This window comes from Macrobrachium nipponense, chromosome 45, assembly GCF_015104395.2.
Source record: "Macrobrachium nipponense isolate FS-2020 chromosome 45, ASM1510439v2, whole genome shotgun sequence".
In the NCBI taxonomy this organism is placed as follows: Eukaryota; Metazoa; Arthropoda; class Malacostraca; order Decapoda; family Palaemonidae; genus Macrobrachium; species Macrobrachium nipponense.
The window spans coordinates 13,712,694-13,736,071 of NC_061105.1; the positions used below are offsets into that span (position 1 = coordinate 13,712,694).

The 23,378-nt window shown below is 48.5% G+C and overlaps 1 protein-coding gene across 1 annotated transcript in view; it reads right to left on the reverse strand.

The window, feature by feature from the left end:
- Nucleotides 1–5,519: 5,519 nt before the first annotated feature.
- Nucleotides 5,520–23,378, reverse strand: part of LOC135214172 (bromodomain adjacent to zinc finger domain protein 1A-like) — a 29,563-nt gene continuing 11,704 nt past the window's right edge. Inside the window, exons 2-5 of the mRNA XM_064248241.1 lie at nucleotides 14,073–14,321; nucleotides 13,707–13,842; nucleotides 6,090–6,179; nucleotides 5,520–5,684 (exon numbers count right to left, since the gene is read on the reverse strand). Coding sequence (XP_064104311.1) covers nucleotides 5,520–5,684; nucleotides 6,090–6,179; nucleotides 13,707–13,842; nucleotides 14,073–14,185 — 504 coding nt within the window. The 5' untranslated portion in view covers nucleotides 14,186–14,321. The remainder of the gene's footprint in view (nucleotides 5,685–6,089; nucleotides 6,180–13,706; nucleotides 13,843–14,072; nucleotides 14,322–23,378) is intronic.

Consider the following 23,378-nt stretch of genomic DNA (forward strand, 5'->3'; position numbering starts at 1 on the left):
CGTGCCGACAGCTCTATTGAGTGTGCCTGAGCCCACTCGTGCACCTGCCGAGTCAACTGGTACAACGGGAGAGACACTAGGCCCCCCTGTTTGTTGACGTAAGCCACCACCGTGGTGTTGTCGCACATCAACACCACTGAGTGTCCCATCAAGCGGTCCTGAAACTCTTGGAGAGCGAGAAACGCTGCCTTGAGTTCCAGTACATTGATGTGAAGGTGCTTGTCGTTCTCGTCCCACACTCCTGAAGTCAGCAACTCCTCCAGGTGTGCGCCCCATCCCTCGGTCGATGCGTCTGAGAACAGCTGCATGTCCGGGGGTGAGTGCGCAGAGGCACTCCTCTTAAGAGGTTCCTGTCGTCCAGCCACCAGGCTAGGTCCTGCCTCACCTCCTGTGTCAGTGACACTGGAAAGCTTGGGGGATCCGTCGCCTGCGACCAACTCTCCTTTAGTCTCCACTGAAGAGACCGCAGGTGAAGACGCCCGTGAGGTACTAACTTCTCGAGTGACGACAGGTGTCCGATCACGACTTGCCATCGCTGAGCTACCTGTTCCTGCCGAGACAGGAACTGGTTGGCTGCCTCCCTGAATCTGCTGATCCGCGAGTCTGCGGGGAAGACTCGCCCTGCTACCGTGTCGATCAGCATACCCAGGTACTTCATCCTCTGCTTGGGCTCGAGATCGGACTTCTCGAAGTTCACCACGATCCCCAGATCGCGACAGAACTCGAGCAGTCGATCCCTGTCCTGTAGCAACTGCGAGCGGGAGCTCGCCAGGACTAACCAATCGTCGAGATACCTCATCAGACGTATCCCGTGCGAATGGGCCCAAGCAGACACCAGAGTGAACACTCGCGTGAACACCTGTGGGGCGGTTGAGAGACCGAAGCAACGTGGCCTGAGCTGGTACACCGTCCCGTCGAGGATGAAGCGGAGGTACTTTCCAAAGGACTGATGAATGGGTATTTGTAGATACGCATCCTTCAAGTCCACTGAAAGCATAAAAACGTTCTCCCTGATAGAGTCGAGCACTGAGCGTGCCGTCTCCATCGTGAACCGGGTCTGGCGAACCAACCGGTTCGGGGGAGAGAGATCTATCACTGGGCGCCAGCCTGTCGTAGACTTTTCCACCAGGAAGAGTCGGCTGTAAAGCCCGGTGACTGATCCGTACCGATTTCTACAGTTCTCTTGCTCAGCATGGTCTTGATCTCCTGTCTCAATGCTACGTCCTTCGATGCCCCTGGAACGTACGCCTGCTGTTGGACCGACCGGGGTCCCAATGGCTGGCCAGGAACACCCCCCCACTTCCGGCAGCAGGAGGTGAGGGGGAATGCCGTCCTTCCACTGTGAAAACGTCGTGTCTGGTTGGGGCTGATCGAGACCTGACAGGAGAGAGCCGATACCGCTCCGACTCATTCCAGTCCTAGTCGGAGGGTCGAAAAACCTCAGGAGGACCGAAGGGATATATAAATACGATGTCCGAAGACACGTAGAAACGCCTCTGTCGCAGTAGAGGAGGTGAAGGAGCTTGATTCGGACCGTCCAGAAACCGAGAGAGCCTTCTTGTCCGGAGACGAGAGACTACCTGGCTCAACCCAGTCGGCAAGCTCCGATCGCGGCAGACCCACCGTCGATTTGGATTCCCTCTCGCGGGCCCCAAAACGACTCGAGCCGAGACGTGGCCTCTGCTGGTTGGGAGCGGCGATCCTTCCCCGAGGTCATTGTGCTGACGAATCAGCGCCGTAACCTCGGCAAAGTTCCTCTGGATCTCGGAAGTCACAGCATCTTGCAGAGTGGGACCGTTAAGCCCTACCGAACAAGAGCATATTACGAGAACCTTCCTCCTAAGAGGGGGAACAGCGACAGCCCTCTCGGTCTTCCCCATCCACTTGCGACAACGTCCTGGCCGGTCCAAGAACGTGCCTGGCACGTAGGGCGCCGTGGTGGATCATGAGGGGCGCACCCCTCACGATCACTCCTCAATACCTCGCTCCTCCCGGTGTAACCCGAGGAGGTTGAAGGTACGGTACGGGAGAGGCAGACCTGACGCTCCTCGTCGCTCGCTGGCAGGAACCAGCAGGCTTGGAGGGATGCAGGCGATCGTCAACACCCGCGGGTGACGATCGAGCTGCAGGCCTGGTCGAAACCGTCTCGCTGTGGACGGAAAGGTGGACTGAGCACAGCGGCCCCGATCTCGAGTGTCAGAAGAGCTGGTGCTGGTTGCCGTACCGATCGCTCTCTGTGAGAGCGACGGTCAGGCGACCTCCGCAGGCTCCACTGTCGCAGTGAGACCGGTGCTTGTCCTCACGGCACGTCACGTCGCTGGTTCCAGCCGTGGCTGGCACCGGCGAACGGGAGGACCTCTTCCCAGCCTCAGCCCGTGGTCGGTCGTGGCCCGTCACGTCCCCGGGTAGCCAGCTGTTCACCGCGAGAGTGAGAGCTGGGTCTGGTGAGAGTCGCATGAGCGGCTGTCACCAGTCTTCCGCCCGTGCCGTGAACCTGACGCTGAGCGGACTCAGAGGTCTGGTTCCTGGCTGCACGGTCGCTGGTAGGCGACCGTACACTCGGTACCTCCCGCGAACGAGAGGCCGAGACGGACCCTGATGCAGTGGCAGAACCACTGACACCAGGCGAGGAAGTACCGGTGTTAGCCGGTACCCCACTCTGGTCCCCGTAGTCTTCTTCCTTGCGGAAGAAGAGACGGGCCCCGCTCCGAAGGAGCAGGAGGACCAGCGGAAGGAACCCTCCCGTCCCACCGAGTGAGACGGGTCCCGAGAAGCTCCCGAGGAAGCTTCTTAGGAGGGAGGAGGCGACCTTCTTCTTCCTCGGCTGTAAAGCCTTAGAAGTCGAAGGGGAAGAGGCGGCGGCCGACGACGATGAAGAAGATGAAGACGACGACCACGACACCTTCCTCCTCTTTCTTCGTCAGCTTCCTCAGGACAGACGTAAGATCTGCTATCCAGGGCGGAGCCGGGGCTGCTGTAGCCGAAGCCACATGGCCCGGACGCACCTGTACAGACAGACCAAAGTCTGGGGTAGTACCACCACGAACAGGGACGACATCAGCAGGTATGGGCATCTCAGGAACAGCAGGCACGGCCAGCACATCATCGGTAGGGACAGCCAGCGCAGCAACGGCAGGAACACCGCCAGCGCAGCAACGACAGGGACAGCCAGCGCAGCAACTGCATGGACAGTCAGCCCAGAATCGGCAGGTACGGCAGGCAGCACCGGAAACACAGGAAGTGGAGCAGCAGCCAGCAACATCCTGGAACCGGCGGCAGGTCCAGGGGCGAGTTCTAGGGCAGCGGAAGTGTGGTCGCTGCAGCGCGGCAACCACGAGCGGCGGCGGCACGCCCCCCTCTCGGTACGGCGAAACGGCACTTCACAGCGGCTGTAGGCAAGACTGTTACCACGTGAGGCGAGTACACCAGGTGAGGAGGGACGTCGTCACCTGGTTGCGTGGTCACCACTCCATGGGTGACCGCAGTAGGCCCAGACATAGAACCGCAGCCCCTGACCACCAGCACGCTCTGCAATTGGAAGGACGCCCATACCTCACCAAGGTCCACGCTCGTGGCAGTAGCACCTGCGGAAATAATAGTAGTAGCGATTAATGGGGGGGAAATCCCCTCGTGCGGGGGTTTGATCCCTCCCGAACGAGTGGAAGACCCCTAATACAATTGTACATCGGGCACCGAGCGCCCTCCCCCGCGCTCGACGGATCGGGCGAGGAGAAGAACGCCGATAACCTCCCCCCCCCCCAAGGGGAAGAGCCATCTGTGGGAACTGAGCGGGGGGGGGTCTCGTTCCCCACCCCCGCACAGTACCCATGTACCCAACAACAAAATAAGAGCCCTAGAGCAATCGTGCCATCGGCACGAATACAAGGCATAAGGATCAATTCCCTGACATGAGCGGAACTTGAACCAAATATATTGATGCAATCAATAATAAGGAACAAAATGAAAATGCATCTTGCAAAACGATTCACTCACAATGAAAAAGGGCTCGGATCGCAGCGCATTTGCGCCCTCGGTACGAGCGCAAGGGTGAAAGGTTTCATTCCTTACCTTTATGGATCAAGGTTTCTGGAAACCTTGATCCATAATGAATTGATGCAATCAACAAATATATGAAAATGAAAAGACTACTGCGTTTGCGATTTCACTTCATACAAATAAAAAGGGGAAGGATCAATTCCCGTGAATAGCGGAACATTGATCCCAGTCAACAATGCAATCTCAATAAAAAAATGAAAATGAAAAAGAACTGCACTTGCGATTTCACTTCATTCAAATAAAAAGGGGGAAGGATCAATCTCCGGGTAAGCTCGGAAACTGATCCAAAATGAGTATTGCTACAATAAAAAATAATATATGAAAATGAAAAAGAATACTGTCCTTGCGATTCCACTTTCATACTGAATAAGTTTCCGTGCCGAGCGCATTCGTTCGGCAACGGGCATACAGGTCAAAAAAAATATAAATGAAAAGAGCACTTACTTACGATTTTCATCTACACATTTCCAACCCAATATTACGCTCGGAGCGAGCGCTCCCGCCCTCGGCACCGAGCATACACAATACGAGGATCATTCTGGGAAAATGAATTCCCGCAATTACGCCCTTCAGTCCCGGCACTCGGGTAATCGGAGGGCGTTGTGAACCAAGATCCTTTAATTCACAATTGAATTCAATGAAATGATTGTAACTTACAATTCAGTTTCACTAGATACATAGAAACAGAAAAAAAAACACAATCATGCGAAAGCAAACGACGATGAAGAGGGCAGAAGAGCGATGATACACGTCCACACGCCAGCAGGCCGAAAGCAAAAGTGGTTTGTTTACCTCCCAGTCGCGCGCAAGCGCGCGCCTGTCGGACAAGCAGTTAACTACCGAACCCCTTGTTCGAAAGCTTACGACCTATCCAGCTGCCGCTAGTACCTTCCTATTGTAAAAGGACACCGAAGGTTTGTATGCCGTGTCGGAACAACAGTTGTTTACCGACCGGCGACAGAAAAAAATATGAATAGAAAATGGGAATAGTTCCTGATATCCGCCTCCCAGCGGCGGGAATGGGTACTACCACCTGGCCGCCCACTGCGTGTGCCGCGAATTTTTAAATTCTGTCGGACTTCAGAAATACAGCTATATATATATCTGTCAGGTAAGTTCATGAACAAAAATGTATTTATAGCTGCATACTTTTAGTTTTATCATGAAAAATGTATGTCACAAAAATATTATGAAAATATGGTAATTAGCAAATATTTCTCCATGAAAAAGTCTACCAATGTGGGTATACATTCTTCTGAAAAATCCATGAATAGAGCCTACAAACATGAGGTCTTAACAATAGGACAATCTTCTAGCACCAGCTATAAACCAGTTAAAAAACAAGACTGTAAATAAAGGAATTTGCGGTATCTGGCAACCTATACGTATACAAGGTGGAAGCTGGTCACCAACCAAGCTTGGGATCTTGTGACGTATTGTGATCCCAGAGTATGATAAATCAACTAACCTGAGGCTGGTAGTGATCCCAGGGTTTCAACCTCAATTACTTCGTACTTAAAAGTGGCAAATGGTGGATAATCTTCATCCTCGTCTTCTTTTTGACCTCCTTTGGTTTTCTCCTCCTTTTTGCTGACAACTTTTACAATCTCGATGTCATCATCGATTTTCTGTGGGAAAGAAAGCTGCAGTGATTTCAATGCCATCAATCACTTTTTTTCATCATTGTCTTCTTCATCACTCTCTGCCATTTTTTGCTTCATAGGCTGCTATTTCTTCCTCTGTTGGGGTAGATAATCCTTAGGACCTCCCCCTGTGGGAGTAACATTGAAGAAAGTATGGTAACACATTCGAGAGATATCATTCTAATCAGGTAGCTAGAAATGATAAACTTAACACTTAAAACTTCTCCAAAAAAAGTTCAACAATGTTGTGCAGAATACGGTCTTGTTAAAATGCCTCACTGCAATTGATCACAAAACTGCTTGAAAACGACGTCGTACCTTACAGTCATACCAGTGCTTCCTGACAATGCCTCAACCTCTTCTCCAACAAAAGTAAGGTCCACGAATCACGCCTAATTGTAATTCAACATCATCACTCATGTCAACGTAACGTCCTCGGCGAGTTAAGGTTGCTATGTACAACATTGGCTTTCGTAATTCCTGTAGTGAGGAGAAATTGTACAAAATAAAAATCATGTCCATTGTACATAATCTTGTAAATGGTTTAAAGTCAAAGTTTTTTCAGGGGAGTAGATACATATTATCTAAGTAAGACAAGGCATGGCAAAGTGATAATGGCACAAAAATCTTATTGTAAATCTTTTAAATGACAATTTGTCGAAAAAATTGCATTTTTCCTAACTATACAAACCTGAGGTCCTTTAAACAATAGGAAGTAGCTAGCGGCAGCTGGAACGGTCGTAAGCTTCGAACAAGGGGAGAACGGTAGTTAACTGCTTGTCCGACAGTCGAGCGCCGCGCGACTGGGAGGTAAACAAATCACTTTTTGCTTTTGGCCCATGCAAAATACGCAGAGTGAGGGGTGGCATGAGGAGGGACTATATGTAAAGGACCTCATGTTTGTATAGTTAGGAAAAATGCAATTTTCGACAAATTGTCATTTGTTCCGATACGTAATACAAACCATCGGTCCTTTAACAATAGGAAGACTCACTTCTTGGTGGGAGGAATCTGAGTCTTTTTGATGAACAGGACTGGTGTTCGTCCATCCCTGGAATGCTCCCTGGTCGTAAGAGCGAGGGAGGGATCCAAGCCTCTGTCCGATTGATCGGGGTGTGCACCGCAGGATCAATGGTCAGACCTCTGGGCCGAGTACTAAAGAGAGAGGCAAGCGTATCTCTTCGTACCAGCAAGCAAGAACTTGTTCCTGTTTGCAAGAGGCAACATAAAGTATGGGTTGTCTCAAGCTGGCATCCACTTCCTCCCCCTTGTTGGAGGAAGTGGTGGATATACGCTCCTATCCCTAGTGAAAGGGATAGGATGGGGCTCTGTTGAGTAGCTCACCTGCATCTTGTCCTAATCCAGCAGGGTGACGACCGTGTCCCTCTAACCACAGGTAGAGGGGAAGAAAAAGATGGGAAGAGGAGCCAGTCACACTCTCATTCACTCATCCATTCTTACGGTCACACCAGGACTCGATGCTGTTCAGCCTGCGATGGGTCTGTGTTCGCTACACAACGTGTTGAGCAGCCACCACGGGTCCCAAGGAAAAAGATCCAAGGACCTGTGGGCAATATCCCGAAGGTAGAAGGAAGGGCATGTGGTCTGGTTGGACCAGACCCCTCCCGCCGTTCAGTACCTGCGCCACGGAGAAGTTCTGCGGACAAGGCAGCATCTCCTTCGCATCGAAGGCGGTTGAAGTCCATTAGGGAGGGGATTGTGAACGACTCGAACCAATCGTCAGGGACCGAAGGGTTCTGAGTCTTCGGCTACGAAGTTCGGTACGAAATCGAGCGTCACGGATCCCCATCCCCTGGATGCTTGACTTCGCAGGAGAAGTCATGCAGTTTCCTCAGAGGAAAAGAAGGGAAATAGTCGCATGACCTATTCCTCTTCTCTTACTTCGGTGATGTCCAGTACCCATACTGGTCTGTCCGTTTGCCACGAAGTCTCTCGCATCCTCCTATCCATGCAGCGAAGTTCTCGGTAGTGGATAGGACACCGACACTCCATGGTGGGTGTCAATGGTATGGGTACTGTGACAAGCTATTAAAACGAAGTAATGATTGCTGTGTAACAACCGAACTAAGTCAACAGCGTAGTTCGTAACTGACTCGGGCGCTCTGACAGCTGCCGACTGACTGCGTTCGGTAGGAGGCAAGTTGTCAAAGCATCCGAGTAAGTCACGTGACCTTCGCCTTAAAAGGGTTATGCCGAGAGACCAAACAATGTATTTGTTTGTCACCAATGCCGGACAGCGAGGTGATGATTCTCTTAAGGCATGTGCCCAAACAGGCGAAAGTCAATTGCCTTCTAGAGACCGAGGTCCCTGAAGGCAAAACATCTCATGGTTGTTGAATCTCAGCTAAGGAGAAACAACACTATGTACCGTTGAAGACGAAGGTAGATATTGAATGCAACCTACGTCTTCACAGACGAATCGAGAGAAGGATTCTCAAGATTCATAACCTGTGCTTACAAATGACTGAAAACGCTAACCGCTATTTCATTGCTGTCCGGTGAGAAGTCGTAGTTGCAATGAAAGCGGGGCGTTCTTCAGTAATGAAAACACAGGGGAAAACCGCCTGAAGAACTGCTTCTCATGGGCTGAACATTTGGAAGTAGAGCTGTCAGGTCGGAGAGTAGGCGATGTCTTCTGACAGATCTCGTAATTCGGGTTGAACAATGAACAATTGTTACACCTACGAATACGAGATATTTTGAAGACAAATCATTCGCATTATCGCAGTGCGATGCAGCGGGAGACTTGTACAGACTTCTGTTACCGTGCGGTAAACAGAAAGATGAAAAGAGTCCAAGAGATATCTCTATTGAAAATTCTCGCAATGTCGAAGGCGATGGACTCTAGCGTCACAGCAGTAAATGGTCCTTCATTATTGCGAGAATCCCCCATTAATCAGAGACCTAAGTCCATGATTGTTGGGCAGAGATATGGTTCGGTAGTCAATCAAACCAGGGAGAGAGAGACATAACTGACCGTGCATCTCGGAGGCCCCCCAGCTGATACTGAGCTGCTGTCAGGCAGTTCAATACGTAGTAGTTGAGCCTGAGCTCTCGCCGACTTGTCATCCTGAGTTGCCATGTAATCCATTATTCCATGAAGGAATGCGTTCGGCTAGAACTACCGAGCATAAAAGATATGCTCGAGCAATTATATTTAGGCGAAACGAATTTCGGTAAATATAAAAGTTGAAATGGTGTTGTCGTGACAAAACCATAAGTATATAAAATTGAAACTGAAAACTCCTGGGAGGTTGCAGGCCCCAACCCCGAGTTGCAGTTCAATTAGAATACTTCTCTTCTAAGTCGCAATCCGTAGATAAACTAGGATATGCGCCTACCCCTCGGACAAATTCAACTGCTTAGTAGAATCATGTCGCGAGGTTAATATACGTAGTATATTAGTGAAGGAGAAGTCTTCCTCGAAGGAAAGCTTCAATGGTGAACAGAATACTAAGACGATAGTTCAAGCCAAACTGGATATTCCCGTCCGATCTTCTCTATTCCAGGTTGGTCGCCTACTGTAAGATAGTTTTCTTTCATCAGCAGTCTTCTTCCCAATGCTAGAAATTCCAGGAATTCGAGCATAGGCGAGGTTCCCGATTATCATGTAACATCGGGGATTCTCGTCTCGCTCACTTTAGACCGTGGTCTCGCCTAAGTGTTTGGAGATCGTAAAAAACTCGAACACTCTGAATGCGCTAGAAATTCCTTAGAATTCTAAGCAGTCTGCGAAACCCCCACCGAATTCGTCAAACGATATCGGCTGGTGGTCCTCTCGATTCCCGTAGAAATCGAGAATGGGGCAGGATCCCTCCTCAACGACCGGGGCTTACGTCAGGTAGGACCGAAGGTCCCCCCGGTAGCGCAGTCCCGAACGTGGGATCCTACAGAGAAATCTCTGTAGGATCCCTCCCCTTTCCCTCGTAGCCGTAAGGAGAGAGGGAATGGGGGAGGAATTGGATACTCGCTCGCCTTCCCAGTGGAACTAGCAGTTGGAGAAGAATAGGAGCAGCCATCGCCTTGCGGCGATGGTCTCTCAGAGTCTGGGAAAACGTATCGTCAGGAGAAAACGTTTTGTTTTCCCCGCGGAGGGTTACGAACTCTCACTGTAGGTAAGGGTCTGCCGCCACTGTGAACGTCGTCTGGGTGGGGCTGATCGACACCTGACGGGGGAGAGCCGATACCGTCCTCCGACTCATTCCAGTCCTCGTCGAGGTCGAAACCTCTCAGGAGGACCGAAGGAGTATTTAAATACGGTGTCCGAAGACACGTAGAAACGCCGCTGTCGCAGTAGAGGAGGTGGAAGTAGCTTGATCGACCGGCCAGAACTGAGCGAGCCTTCTTGTCCGGAGACGAGAGACTCTGGTTCGAGACAGAATCGGCAAGCTCCGATCGCGGCAGACCCACCGTCGGTTTGGGTTCCCTCTCGGGCCCCAAACGACTCGAGCAGAGACGTGGGCTCTGCTGGTGGGAGCGGCAATCCTTCCGCAAGGTCATTATGCTGACGAATCAGCTTAATGACTTCTGTAATCTCCTCGTATCTCGGGAGTAACCGCGTCTTGCGGAGTAGGACCGTCCAGTCCTTCCAACAAGAACAGATCCGAGATACTCCTCCTTCCGAAGGAGGAAAAGCGGCAGACCCCTGACGGTCGCCTCCAGCTACTTGCACGTATGTCCTGGTCGGTCCTAGAACCGTGCCTGGTCCATACGGCGTCATATCGGGATCGCGAGCGGCGCACCTCTCGCGATCACTCATAGGTACCTCGCTTCTCCCGGTGTAGCCCGAGGAGGTTGAAGGTACAGGAGAGGCAGACCTGACGCCCCCCCCTAGCTCGCTGGCAGGACCAGCGTGCTTGGAGGGCTGCTGCTGATCGTCAACCCGCGGTGGCGATCGAGCAGCAGGCCTAGCCTTGCCGCTCGCCTGGGGCGAGAGGCTCGGCTGAGAACGTCGACGCTGATCTCTAGCGTCAGGCGAGCTGTTGCTGGTTACATCTTCGCCGGTTACCCGATGGGAGCGGCGTCAGGTGACCTGCTAGGTTCGCTGTCGCGGTGAGACCGGCGAGCGTTCCTCTCGGCGCGTCGAGCCGCTGGTACCAGCCGTGGCTGGTACCGACGGCCGCAGGGGACCCCTTCCTCGCCTCAACTCGTGGCTGGTCAGTCGACCCGTCACGTCAACAAACCCGAGCAGCCAGCTGGTCGCTGCGAGAGCGTCCACTGGCCTGACGAGCGTCGTCTGCACGACTCTCGCCAGTCTTCTGCTCCGCGCTTCGGTCTTGACGGCGAGCGAGCTCGGGCGTCAAGACTTTGGCTGGACGGTCTCCCGCCCGCGGGAGACCGTCCACTCGGTACTTCTCGCTAACGAGAAGCCGAGGCGGATCCTGGTTTAGCGGCAGAACCGCTAGAACCAGGCGAGGAAGTGCCAGCCGAAGCTGGTACTCCTCTGGTCCCGTCTTCTTCTCCTTGGTAGAAGAAAAGACGGGCCCTGTTCCCGAGGGAGCAGGAGGACCAGCAGAAGAGCTCCCCGAATCGCCAGAGCGAGACGGGCCCTTAGAAGGTCCCGAAGGAGCCTTCTTAGGGGGGAATACCCGGGTTACCAGCTGGTCGCTGCAAGAGCGGCCGCTGGCCTGGCAAGAGTCACCTGAGCGTCTCTCACCAGCCTTCTGCTCCGTGCCGCGTCTTGGCGCCGAGCGAACTCTGGCGCCGAAAACAAAATTGGCTGCACCGGTCTCCCGAGGGAGAACGTACACTCGGGATCTCTCGCGAACGAGAGACCGAGCCGGAGGAACCTGGCGTAGCGGCATCGCCGCTAGCACCAGGCAGGCAGAAGTACCAGAGCTAACCGATACTCCTCTGGTCCACGTCTATCTCTTCCTTGCGGAAGGGGAGACGGGCCCCGCTCCCGAAGGAGCAGGAGGACCAGCAGAAGGACCCCCGTCCCACCGAGGTGGGACGGGCCCATAGAAGTTTCCCCGAAGGAGACTTCTTATGGGGGAAAGGCAGCCTTCTTCTTCTTCGGCTATGGGCCTTAGAAGTCGAAGGGGAAGAGGCAGCAGCAGACGATGAAGACGAAGATGACAGCTTCCTCTTCTCCTCTTCCTTGTCAGCTCACGCAGGGACAGTCGTCAGGTCCTCCATCCAGGCCGGAGCCGGGGCTCATTGCCGAAGCAACACGGCCCGACTGCACCTGTCCGGAAGGACCTGGACTGGGAAGACACACCGTGGGCAGGACCAGCATGGACAGGCACAGGAACCAGGAGCGACAGGAACAGCAACCAGCTCAGGAGCGGCAGGAACAGCGGCAGCGGTAGACCCAGAAGGGACAGCCAAGCCAACAGCGGGAATCACATCAGCGGCAGGTACGCAGGCCCAGCGATCGCCTCGTAGAATCATCGGCAGCCAGCGGAACCTGGGTCCTGGCGCCCGGTCCCGGGGCGAGCTGCTGGAACAGCGGAAGTCTGGGGCAAGGCAACACGAAGAAAACAGGCGGCGGCGGCAACCCCACCTCGGTAACGGCTGCGGTACCCTAGTAGCGGCAGACGGCGTCCATCGACACAGCATGGGGAGTGTAGACCAGGAGGGGGGGGGAGCAGCATAAGCGGCCGTGGTAGTAGTGGAGACCGCCCCAGGACCTCGCTAGACGCTGCAGCAGCCCGTGGATGCTAGGCACGCCCTGCCTCCGCGGTGGTCCATACCTGTCCAAGGTCGTCTCCCACGGATGTAGCACCTGCGGTAACATAGATAGATTAGTAAGAGGGGTTCCCTCACGCACGGGGGGAAAGACATGCCCCCCACCCCCACCCCGAACGCAAGGAAGAACCCCCAAATACAAAATACAATGAAAAAGCTGAGCGGGGGGCAGGAAGGAAGACGAAGAATCGGATACCAAGGGAGTCGCTGGGAGAGCTTTCCGACGGACTATTCCCTGGCAGACCTTCGCTTCCCCTACCCCGCACAGCAGTGAAAAGTAATATGAAAATGAAACAGAAGACTGCCCTTGCGATTCACTTCATAGAACTTAAAGGGGAAAAGATCAATTCCCGGGTAAGAACGGAAACTTGATCCAATAATATGATGCTATCATAAAATATATATGAAAATGAAACAGAATACTGCACTTGCGATTTCATTTTCACATACAAAAATCGTAAAGGATCAATTCCCCGGGTAAGAACGAAAATTGATCCAATTAAATTTCATGCAAATAAATAAATGAAAATGAAAAGAATATTGCAATTGCGAATCCACTTTCATTGCATTCTATTATACAAAATTAAAAGGCTCGTGCGAGCGCAAACACACTCTCGGTAACGAACGCCACAGGGCAAACATATAATGAAAAGAGTACTTACATTTTCAATTACACACTTTCGCCCACACTACATACTCGTGCGAGCCGCCCCGGAGCCCTCGGCACCGGCCAGGCCTAATTCAAGGGTTCAATTCATGAAAGAGAGAAATCGCCGCATCTACGGCGATAACTCCATGTTGGTTCATAATTAAGTAATGAAATGAAAACAGTGTACTTACAGTTTCATTTTCAAGTCAAACAAACCATTAGTAGAAAACACAATATAAACAAAGCATACGACGATTGAAGCGGCAGAGAGCGATGACGAACACGTCCTTCACACCCGCGGCCGAAAGCAAAGTGATTTGTTTACCTCCCAGTCGCGCGCCGACAAGCAGTTAACTACCGTTCTCCCCTTGTTCGAAGCTTACGACCGTTCCAGCTGCCGCTAGCTACTTCCTATTGTTAAAGGACCGATGGTTTGTATTACGTATCGGAACAAATACAAATTGAACTTGTTTAAATTCTAATATTACTAGTAAATTCAGTCAATAAATCTTTAAACCTCAACTAATAAAAAGAACAATAGTTTATATAATTCTACTAGAGAAATTCAAGTATTCTGAGTTTTGCACTTACAGGAAAATTAAGATATTTTATTGCATACATTAGTAAATAAAAGAATACATCATTACCTCAGGAACATTGGCAAGACATTTTCTTGCCCTATTTTCACTTTCCACAGCTTCTGCATATGTCAAGTTTGGACGTCCAGTTAATTCACAAGTCCAAACCATAGCATGGCAGAGGACTAACCTTGCCCAGTAATCTCTGTGGACAGACAGCAATATCAATTAAAAAAAACCTTCATTCTGTACTCACATTATTTTGCAAGGTTACTCAACTAGGCAACTTCTTACAACTGTTAAAATTTTCACTTCCAGCATTGGAACAAATCTATATAAGAACACTAAAATATCCTGGTGGCCACATTAGAATAAGAACTGCATGATGATACACAAACATTATACCCACTAAAAGAGCAATCATACTTCACTTACTCATAATCAGTAAACACTTCATTGGTGATATCGCTGTAAAAAACCGTATCAGTGTCCTGTAAGTTTGGCGGAGGCTCCCTTCGAATGAAAGGTTTCTTGTTGAGGAGAGGCATGATGAAGACTGAGTTTTAGGGGGTCAATGTTACCATTGATAAGATGACTAAAATATAAATCTATAGATGTTTTCTTCTTGAGCTTTGTAGGTCTACTTAAAAATCCAGACCTACTGTACTTCGAACTCCACAACAACTGTAAAGAGAAGTTATAACATCATTAGTCCAACTATACAATCAATTCTTGTGGAAATGCCACAAAATTCTGCCCTAAACCATGTTAGACTGTAAGATGAATTTATAAGCATGCAAACCATTTCCATGCACACCTAGATAAGTTTAGTTAAGTACTGAACTCTGGCTATCAAACATTACCATACTACCATACCACGTAACATTAATAAATAGGGCCTGTTGTGGCATATTGGACAAGGATTGGAATGGAAACCTATTACAGAAGGAACTATACTACCCTAACATACCCTAATCTAACCTAGCAGGCTGTTATTTAGCTGAGGCAGGAACCCCTGGGGCAGGAAATTCCACTTTTTATCAAAACCTCAGCTATAACACTGCGCATGAGTGATAGCATCCTATGATGGACAGCACGCCCAAAATACTATTGAAAAAACCTACTTCCAAACACTAAAATACTAGATCTAGGAAAAATCAATTTCCAAAAAAATACCCAATGCAGAGCTCTTGTTTAGTTAGGGTAAAATATCACAGCAGGCCAAGCAGGCCACCTACAATCAACGCTAGCCACCCTCCGAAAAAGTACATTATAACTCGTCCTGACACCGGAGATGGGCATCAGTCGCGACTTCTTGGTTGTGAAAAAACGGAGCTAAAGACCTCTACTCTCCTTTCGAAGTAAGTATTTTTCTCCAAAGTTAGAAATTAAGGCCAAATTTTAAGATTTAAACAGAGGGTACTGAAAAGGGTGGCTACGGCAGTGGAAATCTCACCAAAACGCTTTAGAAATTTTTACTTACAACTAAAAATGTTTCGAAGATTGACGCTATCTTGATGTTTACGGAGTCGCTTGTGTCAACAAACTTCCCATTTCATGTGCTAAAATCTGCACACCACTTGTACCCATAGACGCTGGAGCACTTTCATCACAACAATCGTAAACCACCTCTTACCACACTTATTCGTACTTATTCAAGGGACTACGGCATTCTTTGCGGCGTTTTGCGCTCTTCAATTGTTTATCAGTGTTGTCAATTGGTATGTGTTTACCCTCCAAACTAGGTATAAGACTTACACAAAACCGGGGAAATAAGTGAAATTAGCGTATCTATTTGTGAGTATATATACATATTAGAGCAATTTTATCATTACTGCATTACTATGACAACTAGAATTCATCGAAACCGTTTGTAAATGCATCGGCGTATGTGTGACGCTCCACTAGATTGGCAACGATGAGCCATTTTTCCTCACGTCGTCTGCTCGTAAGTATACATCCGAAACATTTGTAATTTTTGGGAGTTAATTTGGTTGCAAAAAGGGATAATGGACATGAATTAAATAAACATTTTGAAGTAAATTAAATAAACATTTTGAAGTAGAGTTAAACTAAATATTGAGTAAAGTAAACCAATTAAGGGAATAAAGCTTTGCATCTCATAATCAGTGTTGTTGTCTGCTGCTCGTAACTTTGTTTGACGGGAGGGTGAGTGCTTAGGAAACACGAACAGCAATGTGGTTCGAGTGCACTGCGGAGTGAATTAAGACCAAAATGTGTATAATTACAATCAAATAAGCACTGTGGAGTTTCAGTTGTGATGGCAGTAAGGATAAAACCACTGATTACAAGGTAAGAATGAAGTCAGTTCCAACCATAACCCCGGGAATAACAGTTTCATACTTTCACTAATACTATAGGCAACAAAATGTTGTTTTATTGTGCTGATTACAACTGCAATCTTGAGTAGATCAATAAACGTTACATACATACGCTAACATTGTTTTAAATGAGTGCTGGGAAGGCTGGGGAAAGATGGTGGCCGTCACTGATGAGAACCGTCCATGCAAAACGTAGCCGCCATATTGGATTTCAAAACTGCCTTGAAAACATATTTTACGAAGAGCTCACATGCTTATTTTAGTTCTTATGGGGCTTTCATATATCACATTATGTTGACGAAACATGATATTGTTATGATACAATAAAGTTTTATACATACTTACCTGGCAGATATATACATAGCTATTACTACCGTCGTCCGACAGAAATTCGAATTTCGCGCACACGCGGCAGGTAAGGTCAGGTGATCTACCCCCCCCCCCCCGGCCGCCGTGGGATGGCGGGAATAGGAACCGATACCGTTTTCTAATTCATGAATTTTTCTTCCAGCTGTCTCCTGAGGGGAGGCTGGGAGGGCCATTTAATTGTATATATCTGCCAGGTAAGTATGTATAAAACTTTATTGTATCATAACAATATCATTTTTTATACATTCAACTTACCTGTCAGATATATACATAGCTGATTCACACCATTGGTGGAGGGTAAAAGACAGCTATTACTGAATAGACAGGTAAACAACATACGTTGTAGGTAATAAATAAATAAAACCTTGGTTCCTATGTGTTTAGACGAAGGGTCGACTTCCTAGCTATTGCTAGTAGTCTGCTTCGTCTCAAGAGCCTCAGCGAGGATGTGACCTATGGCTAAGAGTTCTTGTAGATCTGTCAATGGGGTCTTTATCCACTTACTTGATAGAATCTAGTGGTCATTTGTCAATGGGGTCTTATCCACTTACATGACAATACACCAATGCCTATTGGCATAATTTAAGGAGCACAACACCGATCCCGATCACCTGATCCTAACACGAGGGTTTGTGCTTAATTTGAAAAGAGCTATCCCCAAACTCATTTCAAATAACCTCAGAAAATAATACACTTATGTTAAAATTAAAAAAATTTTTTAATTTACTAGTTAAGGATCAGTGTCGGCTCCCTATCCCAGCAACGCATCCGTGGACACGTATAACAAAGAGAGAAGGATCTCTCATAGGCCCACTTGATCTCCTTCGTGCAAAGAGAAGTCAACACAGAGTTGCATCTCCCGTTATTACAGCTAATATGACTCTCACGACATATTGTTATGAAAAGAACAAGAATTGTTAAAAGCTCGCACTTCAAGCGCTTTTAATTCTTAGCTGTTTGAAGGAAACATCAAGTTACTCAAGAAGTGCTTTAGAGATTCCACTCTTACCAAAGAAGACCAGGGCTTTCTTTGCAACCGATCTCTTCTGGATGAAGTCCAGAGCCTGGCTTGCGCCTGGATGGCGCCTCGCGCCTGCCTGGCGCCGGCCCCTGGCTGGGAGGGCCTCGCGCCTGCCTGGCGCCCTCACTCGCGCCTGGCGTCTTAGCTGGAGATTCGCGCCTAGAGCTTTGGCTGCGCCTGGCTGGCTGCTCGCGCCTGGCTGGCGCCTCGTGCCTGGCTGGCGTCTCGCGCCAGGTTGGTGCTTTGTGCCTGGCTGGCGTCTAGCGCCCGGTTGGAGTGGCGCCTTGCGCCTGCCTGGAGCTTCGCGGCTGGCTGGTACCTCGCGCCTGCTTGACGCCTCGCTCCTGCCTGGCGCCTCGCGCCTGGTTGGCTTCTCCCCACTTGCCGGAGCTTCGAGCTTGGTAGAGTCTCGAGGATGTCTGGCAATGTCCACATCGCACACTCTTATCTGTCCTATATGTTTCGCATCTAGCGCATCTGTGTCAGGTTGTAGGCCCGGTCTTTCTCCTCATCAGACAATGACAGTGTTCTTTAGGCTGTCTGCAGGTTTCTTCTTCCTTGCTGACTGCGTCAGAAGGTCTTGAGTCGCCTTCTCAGTTAATGAACGAGAATGTCCTTCACTAACTGAGAAGGGAACCAAAAAGTCAGACAAAGGCGAGTACAGAAGCGCTGCCCTCTGAGCGTGGGAGACCGCTTTGGTTAAAAAGGCACTATATACTGTCCTCTTTTAAGAAGACCTGCTCCAAATAAAGAGGAGATCTCAACCGAGCCATCCTGAACCGCGTTTGTCTATACAAGACGAAATACACAGAAGGACTTCTGGTTCGAGTCCTTCAGAATCATGGGCTTTCTTGGACATCACCCCAAGGGACCCAATCTAAGAAGTTGAAAACAAAAACTTCCAATACATGAAAGAGTCCCTTGAGGAGATGTCCAGTTCTGAAATGCCCCAAGTTATACGGGCAGAGTTCAAACCTTGTCTACGTGAAGCGTCAACTAAGGTCGAAAAGTCCGCTTCTGACGTAGACGGAAGAGAAATACCCATATTCTCTCCCGTCTGACACCAAATGCCTCTTTTACCAGCTAGTCTCGCTGGAGGCATGCAGAAGACCGTTCTAACTAACTCCTTCTTCGACCTTCATCCAAGAGTCTAAAGACTGAAGAGCCCTCTTCATCGAAATGGCTGGCTTTCATTCTAAGAAAAGACGAAGATTTCTTCGTCTTTGCACTCGAGAAAAGAGCGCGCGGAGAAGGAGGAGAGGCAGGAGTCAAGTCGTCTCCATACTCCTCTAGAAGCCAGGCTGTCAAAACTTTATAGTTCGACAGTCCTTCTCTTCCTTGATACTGCTCCTCCGAGTTTACTTCTAATTCTCGGTCTAGATGAGTCTCCGCTGCTAATTCAGTACGTCTTTCCTCTGGAGGAGACAAACTCCTAATAGGAGAGGGGCTAAGGGAATGATATTCCTTCCTCTTCCCCGCGTTTAATAGTCCTGGAAGGCGCCCACCAGCCCAGGCTTCTCTCCATAAATGGATGACGCTTCTAGTCCGCCAAGCGTCCTGGCTGACGCCTCCCGCTTGTGTGGCTGCTGACGTCTGGATGACGCCTCGCGCCTGGAAGACGCTTCGCTCTCAAAAGGCGTTCCTAACTGGCGCCAAAATTTTTTTTTTTTTTTTTTTTTTTTTGGTTGGAGCCACCTCAGCGTCTAAAAGCAGCTTTAAAATGACGCTTCATGTCTTGACGACGTCTCACGTCTCTCTCGCGTTTACGTGTCTTCCGTAAGATTCTCCCCCGATCTCGATCTCGAAACCGAAGGCCTCTCGCGATATGTTTGGAAGCTTCACGTCTGCATGACGCCTCTCGCTTCGCAGGGGAGAGAGGACGAGACTTCTTGATTGGAAGCGCAACGTCCTTCCTACGAGGCGCTAACACTCCCACCAAAGAGGCCAGTTGCTCTTGTACTGCCAAGATAATCTTCCTTGAAGCTTTTCCCCCGTCATCTTCAATCGGGGGAGAAGTAGGAAAAGGAAGCAGTCTATAGGAAGCCTGTTCGTCTTCTACCTTACTGAGAGATCTAAGAAGAAGACTTTCCGCAGGTTCTCACAACTCTTTCCAATAATGTTAAACATGTTAACAGTTATTATCGTCGATCGAGAAGGATCTCTTTGTTAACGCGAATAGGAGCGAAAAAAAAAAAAAAAAAAAAAAAAAAAAAAAAAAAAAAGAGATTCTCGATGCTCTTTGCGATATGAGAGTGTCGTGGAATTGACCTAAAGTGATTAAAAGGGTAACGAAATCAGGAACGAATTTTGCCGTTACGAGGCTTGGTGTCCGAGAGGCTACTGGAATCTTAGGTTAATAACTCGCTAAAACGAGAAAATCTTGGATGGTGCTCTTGGCTCACTGCGCCAGGCTGGCGCTTCTTTGCGCCAGACTGGCGCTTCTGGAGCATTGCGCCAGACTGGCGCTTTCTTCTAATTCTTTTTATGTTAAGTGCCAGAACACTTGTGCCTTTATGGTACCCGACATCTTCCACATGTTAATTCCGTTCTTAGTAGGAAAAAGCTTTATATACGTAGTATAGTCCATTCAGGGAAACAAGTTCTGCCCCAAAGAGAATGTTTCCCATCCGACTCATCCATCTTCTGAGCAGGAGCTCTAATAAGCTATGCTTTCGTAAGCCTGAGAGCATTACATAATATAATGTTCTGCTGCGATAGAATCCTTTAATAATGTTACCTACGGTAAACAGCATTGAAAGGTTGTACTATCTCTCTTATTGAAAGCTTCTTAGCAAAACCGGCATACAATATTTAAATTTATTTATGTTAGCTTAACTATCCCCTCAATCCGAGTTAAGACGCGATTGTAGGGGAGAGATAACCGGAAGTTATTCCATCCCGCAGGAAAGAGATATACCCCGGACCGCTCATGACTGACACCTACATGGTTACTTGACAGTCACAGGCGTAGGCGTACTGCGTTGGTCTCAGGCTCTCAGCGAAAGCAGTCCCCGCTTACTCTTCCAGAGTTGCCAGCTACTCCATTTAATAAAGGAATTTTATAAAATTATTATCGAACTTCAGGAAGTTCTTATTAAAGCATATTTAAGCGAAACAAGACTTCGATAAATCTAGAAGCTAAGTAGGTGTTGTCTTAACAATCCCTTTAAGCGTAGTCCTTCTAGGGAAGTCGTAGAAGGATACTGATAATTAAGTTGCACAGAAAAGAAGTAACTACGGTATGTGTTTATGATTTGACCGTATCGTATTCTCATACAGTAGAAACTCTACTACCTTCTACTATCTTCGTTCTTTTCGTTAATAGAACGAAAGAAAGAGTATATATATATCCTTAAGGAACGAAGTTAATCCAGGAAATCTTTAAATCTTCGTGATTTCCTCATAAATCGCCGGAAGAGAACAGAACCCTTCCTGTTCATCACTAGGGTTTTACGGAAGGAAGTAGATATTTCCTATCCGCCATCATACCCAAACGTCGATGAGATTCTTATTAAGAAAAACTCCCCAAAGTTTTCTTGCCTCCTCAAAAAACGAGGGGAAGAGCATGGATGAAGGGAAAGAGTCCGCATTGAGAGAACTGCCTAACACAGGAATCTTCTGAATAATGAAAAGGGGCTTGTCTTAGTATCAGAATCCTTCTGACAAAAGCAACGGCCGCCTGTGCGACATCTTGCACATTTGCCAGGGGAAAGTTGCTCAAGTTAAAAACTCAAAGAGGAGTCTCGCGACTGACCTCTCTCTCAAATGAAGATTTTGGAATCTTCTGACGCCTGGCGTCTGGATCCTTGCGCCTAGCGCCTGGCGTCTGGATAGTTCCGCGCGCCTGTAATGTTCCGCACGCTAGAAAGGAGACTCGCTCCTGGAACGTTCCGCTTGCGTGGAAGGTCCCGTGCGCCCTATAGATCCGAGCGCCTCTAGTCTTGTTATACGAGCCTCTTGCCAGTAAATGTTCAATGGATGCATCCTTCTGATTGCCACTCTATTATAAGGCTCCTTAGTTAAGCCATCTGTTTTCTCTTTGAAGGCGCCTTGCGCCAAGAAAAAAGTTCTGGAACGCGGCTCGCACTCAGTTGCTGGAACGCGGCTCGCGGTTTTTTTTTTTTTTTTTTTTTTTTTACTGTATGAACGAGGCTCGCGCTAGTCTGTTGGAACGCGGCTCGCGCTAGTCTGTTGGAACGCGGCTCGCGCTAGTCTGTTGGAACGTGGTTCGCGCTAGCTTGCTGGCTGGCTCTCAGCCTCTCGCTCAGTGAGTCAGTGTTCTCTTATTCAGAGAACGAGCCAGATCGTCCGAACTCCAAACATGTACATTCTTTTCGTCTTTTCGGATGTAAGATGAAGCAAACTGAAGAACAGACGCACTTTTAATTTTTTAAAGGATGCCTTTCCAATGGCTATCCCTCGGCAGTCTGGGACGTTTTACAGATCCTGCCGAGGGAACGCCCGATCGGTGGGGATTCTCCATAACCTCCGTAAGGCTTTCGACTTTCCTTCTCCTCTGGGCTTGTGAGTTTGGAAGAGGTCTAGGCCTGAGAGCGAGACAGAGCCGATCGAACGCACCCTCTACTAATTAGGACGCCTTTCCAATGGCGACTTGGCAGTCTGGGACGTTATAGAGCCTGCCGAGGGGACGCCTGATCGAAGGGGATTCTCCATAACCTCCGTATGGCTTTCGACTTTCCTTCTCCTCTGGGTATGTGAGCTTGGAAGAGGTCTAGGCCTGGGAGCGAAACAGAGCCGATCAGAACGCACCTCCACTGCACCTAACACTAAAATCACTTCTTACCTTTCAATAGCTCGTATTTTGAGCTACATTCCTTTGTCTTCAATTTGCAATATGAATTTGAAGATTCTGTGAAGTAAGAAGGAGATGAGGATACCACACTACTAGTATTGTTAATGCTCTAACTGCTCGTTAGTACGAGAGCTATATAAATTTCTAAAGGAAGCGTAACTATCTTTCCTTACATCCTCAAGAAGGAAGTTAGCTCAATCAATTCTAACATTTACTACACGTTATTATGAATAAATATTAAAATTTTCCTTCTTGCAAACTATGTGAGTGTCTACCGAAAAGTTCGGTAGTTACACGTAAACAATTCTTCGAAATTTTCGAAGCCAAAGTTATAAAAACAAATTAATATGCGTATGCCGAACCAAAGATCCAGTACTTCCCTGCAAAAGATAGCCCCGAGTAGATCGATGGCGATGAAATCCAAAAAACAAGTCAGGAGGAACTGCAAAACGTTGTTTACATTCCAGCGACAGAAAAATTATGAATTAGAAAACGGGTATGGTTCCTATTCCCGCCACCAGCGGCGGGGGGGTAGATCACCTGACCTACCTGCCGCGTGCCGCGAAATTCGAATTTCTGTCGGACGACGGAGTAATAGCTATGTATATATCTGACAGGTAAGTTGAATGTATAAAATTCAGTCTTTTAAATGGTATGCTTAGAGTTGCAATTGTATTCATGTTTCACCAATTAAATATCGAGTGAATAAGACCCGTCCACCGTGATGAGGGTTGGCCTGTCGTGATATTCTACCCTAATTTATAACCACAATTCACTATTTGATGTGTGATAAAATTCTAAAATCCACTTTAGAAATATCTATATAGTACCTAGTCTCAGGCAACACCCCAAACTAAAGATTGCCTATTCAATACATAGGGAATACATAAAGAACACCCCCAAACTAGGGTTAGCCTATATTAAAAAACTGAGGCGCACCCCAAAACTAGGGATAACCTACGCAATTAATAAGGAACACCTTAAACTAGGGATAACCTATTCAATAAATAAGGAACACCCCAAACTAGGGATAGCCTATTCAATAAATATGGAACACCCCACGCTAGGAATAGCCTGTTCAATAAATAAGGAACACCCTAAACTAGGGATAGCCTGTTCAATAAACAAGGAACAACCTACATTAGGGATAGCCTATTAAACAAATAAGGAACACCCTAAACCAGGGTTAGCCTAGG